Source organism: Somniosus microcephalus, chromosome 33 (genome assembly GCF_052327205.1).
Source record: "Somniosus microcephalus isolate GS21.2 chromosome 33, FLI_Smic_1.0, whole genome shotgun sequence".
Lineage (NCBI taxonomy): Eukaryota > Metazoa > Chordata > Chondrichthyes > Squaliformes > Somniosidae > Somniosus > Somniosus microcephalus.
In genome coordinates, this window is record NC_141019.1 from 38,900,764 (window position 1) to 38,910,628 (window position 9,865).

General features: G+C 45.7%; 1 protein-coding gene across 8 annotated transcripts; it reads right to left on the minus strand.

Moving 5' to 3' along the window:
- Positions 1-874: 874 nt before the first annotated feature.
- LOC147097204 (heterogeneous nuclear ribonucleoproteins A2/B1-like) lies at positions 875-9,545 on the minus strand. Of its 8 annotated transcripts, XR_015074503.1 has the most exons (12): positions 9,413-9,544; positions 6,060-6,176; positions 5,819-5,965; positions 5,450-5,660; positions 5,269-5,361; positions 5,067-5,171; positions 4,893-4,976; positions 4,569-4,742; positions 4,330-4,479; positions 4,171-4,238; positions 1,393-1,476; positions 875-1,037 (listed from the first exon to the last, which is right to left on the minus strand). XR_015074503.1 is itself a non-coding variant. In XM_085973090.1 (11 exons), exons 1-10 carry the CDS (start codon positions 9,416-9,418, stop codon positions 4,186-4,188), a joined length of 1,140 nt encoding a protein of 379 aa, XP_085829216.1. In that variant the 5' UTR covers positions 9,419-9,544; the 3' UTR covers positions 875-1,476; positions 4,171-4,185. The 8 variants fall into 8 exon arrangements, 6 of the variants coding, with proteins under 6 accessions (XP_085829216.1, XP_085829217.1, XP_085829214.1 ...); XR_015074504.1 differs by lacking the exon at positions 4,171-4,238; XM_085973090.1 differs by having other exon boundaries at positions 875-1,476.
- Positions 9,546-9,865: the final 320 nt, after the last annotated feature.

The window sequence follows — 9,865 nt, forward strand, 5'->3', positions numbered from 1 at the left end:
GTCCCTGCTTTCTCCCCATATCCCTTTTAATATATCCAACTCCTTGAATATATTTAATGAATTGGCCTCTACTGCCTTCTGTGGTAGAGAATTCCACAGGTTCACCACTCTCTGGGTGAAGAAATTCCTCATCAGTGCTAATGGCTTACCCCTTATCCTTAGACTGTGACCCTGGATTCGGGACTCTCCCGCCATCGGGAACGTCCTTCCTGCATCTAGTCCTGTTAATTTTATGAGTTGCAATGCGATCCCCTCATTCTTCTAAACTCCAGTGAGTATAAGCCCAATCGACCCAATCTCTCCTCATACGTCATTCCTGCCATCCCAGGTTATCAGTCTGGTGAATCATCGCTGAACTTCCTCCATGGCAAGAACATCCTTCCTCAGATAAGACGACCAAAACTGCACACAATACTCAAAGGTGTGGTCTCACCAAGGCCCTGTACAACTGCAGCAAGACATCCTTGTTCCTGTACTTGAACCCTCTCGCTACGAAGGTCAACATACCATTTGCCGCCTTAACCACCTGCATGCTTACCTTCAGCAACTGGTGCACAAGGATACCCAGGTCTCGTTGCAGTTCCTCTTCTCCCAATCTATTGCTGTTCAGATAATAATCCGCCTTGTTTTTGACACTAGTGGATAACCTTGCATTTATCCACATTATACTGCATCTGCCCAATCACCCCAACTTGTCCAAATCATACTGGAGTTTCTCAGCATCCTCCTCACAGCACACACACCCAGCTTTGAGTCGTCTGCAAACTTGGATCAAAGATCAATTCCCATCCCACTGAAATTGGCCTTCCCTAGTTACTCTAGATTGCGCCTCATTTCCTTATCAGGGCAGGGGAAAAAAAGGTAAGACAAAGAATTTTTTTTAAATAAATAGTTTTATTATATACATATTCAACAAGGCTACATTCAGGAAAGCTGCCCAACAGCTATTAAAAAGAAAAATACACAGTATTAAAACACTGTCCATGAGCTATGATCCATAGCAAACTTAGTGATGTTCATTTCCATCTGCAATCCACCTGCAGGAAGAGAAACAAGATCTGGTCATTCAGTGCAATATAAAATTGTAAAGAGCACTCCAGGTGCAGCCAGCAAATCCCAATAACTACAAAATGGAGGCACATTCAGGTTTACCCATCACTTCCCCCCTCTCCAACTTCCTGGTTCAGGCACACATTTCAAAATATATAGTCAGCTGCATGTTCAAATCCCTCCAGACATACAACCCTCCCAGATCACTGCATATCCTCCAATTGTGGTCAAATTCTTGTCCTAAACCACTCCCTCCTTAAAAATGTTAAGTTGAGGAAACTCTTTCCACAGGGAGGCTACAAGTAACCAGAGAACAGATTCACAGTCAATGGCAAGACTTACCTTAGGGGGGGGGCGGGGAAAGACAGTAACAGAACAATGCAGCTGTACGCTCGGGTTACAACTGGTCACCATCGCAGAGTCGACCTGCAAACACAAGAGAATCAGATTGCACCAGTCACCAACAGCCAGGCCTCAAGTGTGGCAGTGCTAAATTCTCCCAGAAAGTGTAGAATATGAAATACAACCTTACCTATTAAAGCACGGCCCTTTACTTGGCCGTGATGGGTCTGCCTGCCTGCTTAGTCCTAGTGGCAAGGCTTCTGGCTGCGCTAGTCCTCAATAGCTAGCCTCCCACGAAGCAAGGGTAACCTTCCAGCCCTCACGCTAGCCTCCAGTAAAAAAAACGCCGCACTATCAAGTGAGAATAAGCTGGCTTTTTGCTCCCCCTCCGACGGTGCACACTCGTAGCCACTCAGCAAGGGGACTACAGTCTAGACTCCGCTGCTGCTGGTAATCTGTAGTAGTCCTGCCTGGTTCTATCAAATGCGGCCTTCCTCTCTGGAACCAAAAGCCGGGACGGCCCAAAATCTCTTAAAGCACCACAAGCTTCCCCTCGGTGATTTCCACTCTGCAGCCAACTTGTCTGACTACACAAGATGCATCCTCAAAGTGTCCATTTGCCTGACTGCTACAATATAAAAACTGTCCACGTTACGTTAGCAAGTCTTGCGAAGCTACATGCACACTTTTGATCCATCGCACACAAGAAAGCATGTGCGTTTCCACAAACCCTCAAAAGCTCGGCGTGGGGTTTCGAATAGCAAGATCTGGGTTAAGAATTTGGGCAGCTCCCCCCCCCCCCCCCAGCAGCAGTGTGAATGTAGCTTGACGCACACCGATTTTAAAAAGTTACAATCCTTATTTAGTTCTATTAGCCTTTTAACAGGTATTACTAATTGTGTAACTTAAGGTACACCAAATCTGTCAAGTCAAAAGTCTGAAATGATCAAATGTTTGGGGGGTGGCTCAGAAACTACACTTTAGTATTTAGCGAGGTGGGAACAAGCCTAGGTGTTAGCAAGAAGCAGTTTGGGAGGATATGGGGGAATAAAAGAATCTGCTGCCCTAACTCCCTCCAGCAGGATTACAAACGCATGGCAAAGTTCAAAATATGAAGGATGCCCCAGGGGCTCCCTATGGTGTTGATGGGGCAGCACTAGCTGCTGGGTGGGTGGACCAGTGACATTACATTATGCTACAGAAACATTTCTTGGCATGGTGTTCTGCCTACTCGCGCCCCCCCCCCCCCCCGTTGTGTCAGTGATCAGCAGTGTAAGGTCACATCACCAGCCTGCTACAAGCATGCTATCAGGAACACTGGACGTGGGCTCAACCTAGTACCCCACAGGACTGTGTAGGGGCCTCCGCCACTGCACTCCTTGGTTGGCACCTTTAGGGGAGACTAGGCACCAAGGGAGCAGTTAAACGCCAACAGATTAGTGCAAAGTGGCCCTCATCTTCCTGTTCACTGGATGAAGTGCATCAAAACCTACCACTAGTCTCCCAAGACTTTACTTAACCCACAAAGAACTTTTGGACAGGCAGGGGCAAGTAAGAGTAGCCAAAATTAGCAGTGGGTGAAAGGCATTGCTTCATCCCATGTTGCCAGCACTAGAAGTTTGAACACAGCAGCATCCATCCTACCTACCAGAGGCAACTCTACAGGGATAAGCTAGTGCCATTACTATCACAGCCTTTTAAAGACAACTGGAGGAAGTCCCAACTGGCTTACATTTTCCCCCTCATGACCCTTAACACTACATTACATTCTGAAACAAGACAGACTATCTGCAGAACTATTAAATGGAAAGTTCTTTATTCCGAGTCATGATCACAACTAATACATTTATATATCACTTGAAAACTGGAAGCAATAAAATCAAAAAAAAAAAACAATTCTAATAAAAACTCACTGGAATGTTCATTTTACACTTCCAGAGGGGGAAGGGGAAAGTCACCAACTATAAAATAACCTGTTCAACAGTTTATCAAAATATCAATTACAGTCCTTACGCAGATATCCATGCACGTGGGTTTAATTTTTCCTTTTAAAGTTCATTGAGTTCAAACACTGACTTTTCTGACTAAAAAGACATTTTTTTTCTTCCGGCAGCAGTTGTGCCCTGTGCTTGGCTGAGATTTGTATTGTAGTAACCTGCTGTCTCCCTGTCACAATCTCCTGGCTCATCCTCTCCTGCTAAGTACTGTATTCCTGTTGAACAACATGGGATAAAATTATTATACCGTGCACTCTTCTCAAAAACATGTTTTTTTAAACATTGCAAGAGGGCAAAGGCCTCCAGCAGCCAAACATCCATTGCTAAAAAATAGGTTTGGCACGTTTAACCTAAAGAGCAATATCTAGTCACAGTGGATGCACGTGGTCAGTGGTGACGCTGCCCGACTCCACCACTGCAATCATAGAGGGACACAAACTGACTACTGTACTATATAAAGTGGCCAGAAGCCACAACATACACTAAGCAAGCAGTGGGTATACAGACAACCAATAGCTCTGTACTCCCTCCTCCTAAAGAAAGACCCAACTCCCAGATCTCACTCCAAAAGGTCGGGAGTGGCCGCTCTAAGGGGGTTAATTTACTGCTCAGGCACTGCCAACCTGCTGTACATTCAAGTCTACATCTTATACAGGAAGAGACCAGAGGTAGTGACTCATCCTTGAAGCTCAGCTTGCCAGGGGGTTCCCCACTACACTCCCCCCCCATCCCACCCCCACCCATCAAAGGCAGGTTCTGTTCTGTGTATGACAGAATGTACCTGGTTTTTAAAAGGCTAGAACCTCCGACCAAAGGAACCACCACCTCCGCCAGAGCTTCCATAGTTATCTGCAAGACAAGTCAACAGCGGTTGTAAGTCAGCAGAAACCTGTCAGTTGATGCCCATGCGTGCCCAGTGTTGAATGCCAACAATACTCACTTCCATAGGGGCCGCTCGAGTTCCTTCCTCCATAGCTGCCTCCTCCGCCACCACCACCACCACTCTTCATCGGTCCATAGTTAGAGGACTGCTGGTTGGGATAGTTGCCAAAGTCATTGTAGTTGCCTCCGCCACCACCTCCAAAGTTGCCTGTGATAAGAATGAGAGATTAGTACGGGCTTTGCATGTTAACGCTGCTCAGCGGGGTGGGTGGAGAAAAACAAACTTCGACTACTCACCGCCGCCAAATCCACCATTGTAGCCTTCATAACCGCCGCCACCTCCACTGCTGCCACCATATCCGCCGCCGCCACCACCGCCCTGGTTGCCATAGGTTGGGCTGCCTCCATAGCCGCCACCGCCGCCCCGGCTACCACCACCATAGCCGCCACTGCCACTGCCGTAGCCACCACCTGCCAAATCAGTAAGGAGGTGGTGAATTGTCTGTGCCATATTTCACTAGTGGACAAGTTACCCAACAAAAAACTATTTATTGCCCAAAACCCAAGCACACGTTTAACAGTTTGAGTATTTTGCCATCTAGCCCAGATACTAATACATACCATCACCAAAGCCATTGTATCCATCACCGCACCCACCATAATTGCCGCCCCCGCTGCCACCTCGCGAGCCGCCTCCAAAGCCACCTGCAACAAGGAAAGTGCGTTAACATTGCTCGATCCACAACCACCCTCCGAACAGAGCTACACTGGTATTCGACCAGCCCGGCAACTCACCTCTGCTACCAAAGTTTCCTCCTCCACCGCTGCCGCCGCGGCCGCCACCAAAGCTGCTTCCGGAACTGAAGTTGGCTCGGCCAAAGTTGCCAGAGGTCCCTCGCCCTTAATTTGAAAAAAAAAGAGGATTCATTGCAAACTTGCCACCTCTTCAAAAAAAATCAACCAAGTTACAGGTTTGACTGCTCAAAGCACAGCTTACCTCTCTGGTTCATGCCAGAATTCTGCATCTCTTCACGGGACAGTGCCTTCCTTACTTCGCAGTTGTGCCCATTGACCGTGTGGTACTTTTGAACTGAAAGAGGTTTAAAAGGCAGTGTTACAATTATGGCTGCACTGTACTCCAACATTTGCCCAAAGATGATACAAGCCCCAATCCTTACCAACTATCTTATCAACCGCATCATGGTCATCAAATGTGATGAAGGCAAAACCCCTTTTCTTTCCACTCTGTCGATCTGTCATCACTTCGGTGACTTCGATCTTGCCAAATTTCTCAAAATAGTCCCGCAGGTGATGCTCCTCTGTGTCTTCCTTAATGCCGCCGACAAAGATTTTCTTCACGGTTAGGTGTGCCCCAGGTCTGGTTGAGTCCTAACATGAGAAACTTTGAATCAGATACAGGATCTGCCAGGAACACAATGTAGCTTGGCACTGAACAGCATGGGCTTCAAATTTCACAAGACCTGGGCCCCAGTCCACCAACTAGTAAACATTTGACAAGGCCAACAGGACAAGACTTGATGACCTACCTCTCTTGACACTGCACGTTTAGGCTCCACAACACGGCCATCTACTTTGTGGGGTCTGGCCGACATTGCACTGTCCACCTCGGAGACACAAGAATACGTCACAAAGCCAAATCCCCTTGAGCGTTTAGTATTTGGGTCTCTCATCACCTGCAAATGTTTTAAGAAAGTGATTAGAATCATGAAACCCAACATGCAAAACACCCCAACACACAAAACACATCTGCTCCAACAAAGAACTTACCACACAGTCAGTCAGCCTGCCCCATTGCTCAAAGTGGTTCCGAAGACTGTCGTCTGTCGTTTCAAAGCTCAAGCCGCCAATGAAGAGTTTGCGCAGCTGCTCAGGCTCCTGTGAATCCTCCAAGGAAAAAAAGGAGGGAGAGTTAGCACAGTTATAAACAAGTTAGCAGTTATAACAAACCCACAGAGAATAGTTCTTAGGCTCAATGGGTACAGCTAAAAGAATCCAATTTATGGTCAGCGAGTTGATGACAAACCAATTCCACCTGACAGTTGTGAACAGAAAGCAATCTCTCCATGGCAGCAGTGTCTCTGGGGCTTTGCTGGCTGGTAATGGAAACTGCCTGCTCAAGACTGTCATTACACCCCATTAACAATGGTGGTGCTGCAGCACCTCCACCTCGAATTCTAATTCTGCCCTTGAGCATCCCCGATTATAAAATCGCTCAACCTTTGGCAGCCATGCCTTCTGCTGCCTGGGCCCCAAGCTCTGGAATTCCCTCCTTAAACTTCTCCCTTTCCGCCTTTTAAGACACTCCTTAAAAACCTACCTCTGACCAAACTTTTGGTCACCTGCCCTAATTTATCCTTGTGAATCTGTGTTAATTGTGTTGTCTTAAAATACTCCTGTGCAACACCTTGGGACTTTTACTGCATTAAAGGCGTTTTATAAAATACTCATCATCTATTGCTTCCTGACCTGTGAGTGTGGTGATTGAAGTATCTTGGGACATCATGTTAAAGGCTTGTATAACTAAGAGCTGAAATGTTAATTAATTGTCTTTCTATAAACACTAGTTGAATTGTTGAGCATTTCCAGCAGTTTGTTTTTGGAACAATGGTGAAGCTGCTGCTGCAGTGAGTAACTGTACAAAAAATCTCCTAAAAGCTAAAATAAATCTAAATGCAAGAGGTGGGGTTTATGTTTAAAATGGTAACAATGGGGTATATTTATATAAAACAAAAAATGGATGTATATTATATTACAGGAGCCAAGGTGCGTGTACTGGAGATTTATAAAATGCTAGTTATGCAAGTAATGGGAGTGTGCATATTATATAAAGAGATATATTTACATGTAGTAACAATGTTTATATTCCCCAGGGATTCTCAGTCACCCTCCTTCAGCTCACGTGCCACTCCCCTGGGGTCTAGGAGACAATCGGGGGAGGGAAATTGAAAACTCCCACACCGACTGACTAACTAACTAACAAATGAAGCAAACAACCCCCCACCCCAAACTAAAACAGAAGGCAGTTAAAGGCTCGGGGGAAAAAAGAAAACGAAAATTAAAAAGAAATCCACCAACAAAGCCTCAGGTGGGGAGAGAATGAAATCAGAGTGGGGAGGGAAATTGATAAAAAAAAATAAAACTGGATTAACTGCGGTTTACATCCCTTCATCATCGCAATCACAGAAGGGGGGGGGGAACAAAATCACTGACTGACTGCAGTCACAAATGGGAGAAGGGGGGGGGGGGGGGGGGGGGGAGAAAGATCAGAAACCTCCAGGGCTGCTCAAACTCCCCCCCACAAAAACAAAAGGGCCACAAACGCAGCCTGGCGGAGCAGGAAGAGAAAAAAGAAATCGGGAGTAGCGCGGCCACCATTTTGAGAGCCCACGCTCGCAATAAAGGGGGGGGGGGGGGGGGAATTAAAACCAAACCCATCAGCCGTTCCTTGATCGATCCACCCGCCGACACCCGGGTATTTCAATCACCCAAACAGATAGAGATAGACACAGACCCGAGGCCGCTCTGTGACCCCCTCAAATTTTAAAAAAGCGTGGCTGCCATTTTGAGCCCTTGACGACCAGGCTGAAATGAAAACAAAAAATGTTTGGGGGGGGAGGGGGGGGAAGAAAATCCCTAGCTCTCAACACAAACGGGCAGAGTTTAGAATAAACTGCAGGATCGCTCAGTCTCCACCCCAAAAAAAACCACAGGAGTGTATTTTATCATTATGTCATTTATTCCAAATGTTGGGAGCACTCGTTAAAAAAATCGTCGTATATGCAGCAGACGTGCGTAACTGCACAATTAAAATTGAATTGGAGAGAAAAAGAGCGTGGCCGCCATTTTGAGCACCGTCTGGGCACCAAACTGCTGAAAAAGGAAAAAAAAATTAAATAAAAACCCACATCGACTGCCAGCCGCATGTTTCCTCCTTCACAATAACTTAAGAGATTATATAAAACGGTGAGACTGCTCAATCCCTTTTTAATTTAAAAAATTGATTTTTGTTTGGTTTAAAAAACACCCCGCCGCCATTTTGAGCGCCCTCGTGTGGGAATCAACGCGGCTGAAAAAGAATTAAAAAACATGGGAATTAATTATTAAAAATAAATAAATATCTTCATCACCGACCGACTTGACTTTTTTTTACACCCCTCCTCTCCCTTCAGAGTTTAGAAAACTGAGCGGGCAGCCTTTAAAAAACGTTGTTTTTGTTTTTAAAATTTAGACCGCCAGCCGCCATTTTGAGCGCCCCTCGGCACCAACCAACGCACCAAAAAAAATAATTAAATTTTAATTAAAATTAGGGGAAAAAACTCATGGCCGAGCGTAATTGACTCTTGCGTGTTATTCCCCCTCCGTTTTTTTTAAAAAATTGATTAATTTGTTTTTGTGGTTTTAAAAGGGCGCGGCCGCCATTTTGAAAGCCGCCCGCGTCGACGACGCAAAACAATTAAAAACTCAAAAAAACCTCCTAATTTCCTTCCGTAACAACAATCGGGAGCAAAGAGGTGGAGGTAATAGATTAAGAAAGCGACAAAACCAAAAAAAAGCAACTTTTAATGAATTAATGTCCCTCATTAACCAAAAAGTAAAAAAAATACGGCCGCCATTTTGAGAGCCGCCTCTCGTCGAACGACGACAATAAAAATGTTTTATTTTTGTTCTCGCTGCCCCAATCTCTTTAAACCCTCGATCTTTCGCTGGTTCTCTTTCTTTAAAAACTAATCCTCTTCAAAGCAACTTAAAAGAAAAAAAAATTAAAAGGCCGCGGATCGAAAACTGGAGAGAAAAAAAAGCGCGGCCGCCATTTTGAGAGCCAACACAAAAAGACAAAAGAAATTAAAAGCGAGATTCGAGCGATTAAACTCGCTCAAAAAAAAGTACACACACACACGTAATATATAATTAATAATCTCCTTCCGTGTCTTTTTTCTGGGGGGAAAAAAAAGTCGAAATTGAAGATTAAGCCAGAGGAAAAAAGGGACATAAAATGTCCGTCGCGTAATGGCGGGCCCCACCAATTCTTTGCTGCGTCACGTCTGCCGGCGAACGATTTTTTTTGGCGGTGGAGGATTTTTTATTTAAATAAAAAAACACCCCCTTTTTTTGCTGCTCACCTCCATGTCTCTTTCGTACGAGGGCGCCGTTTTCGGTTCTTGGTTTTTTTCCCGTCTGACGGAGAAAAATTTAAAAAATAAAAATTTGATCAGAGTTACCTATTTAACAGAAGGAAAGCAAGAGAGTGCGGAGAGGCGGCGCCGGCCTTTATATAGGGAGGGAGGGGGGCAGGCGATTGGTCCAGGCAGATCGGGGAGGGCGGGGCTAGCCCATGGACGACCCACTCCCCGCCCCGCTTCGCACCCCATTGGCTCTCCCCGCCGCGTCGCGTCATTCAAATCCCCACACGTACCCCACGTGGGAGCGGAGCCCGCAGTGAGCATGCGCGTGCTCCGTCACACCACGTGACCTAACCTTTAAAAAAAAGCCTGACCACGCCCTCGATCTTTTCTATTATTTATATATATAGATAGAGATATTTTTAAATTAGATTGTTGGTGAGGGGGAAGTAG

What these genes read in the sequence shown, in the direction of transcription:
- LOC147097204 (XM_085973087.1), bottom strand. An exon ending in AACGTGCAGTGTCAAGAGAG is followed by an intron (nt 5,661 to 5,818) that starts GTAGGTCATCAA and finishes TTCTCATGTTAG; the next exon opens with GACTCAACCAGACCTGGGGC. An exon ending in ATACAATGGCTTTGGTGATG is followed by an intron (nt 4,743 to 4,892) that starts GTATGTATTAGT and finishes CTGATTTGGCAG; the next exon opens with GTGGTGGCTACGGCAGTGGC.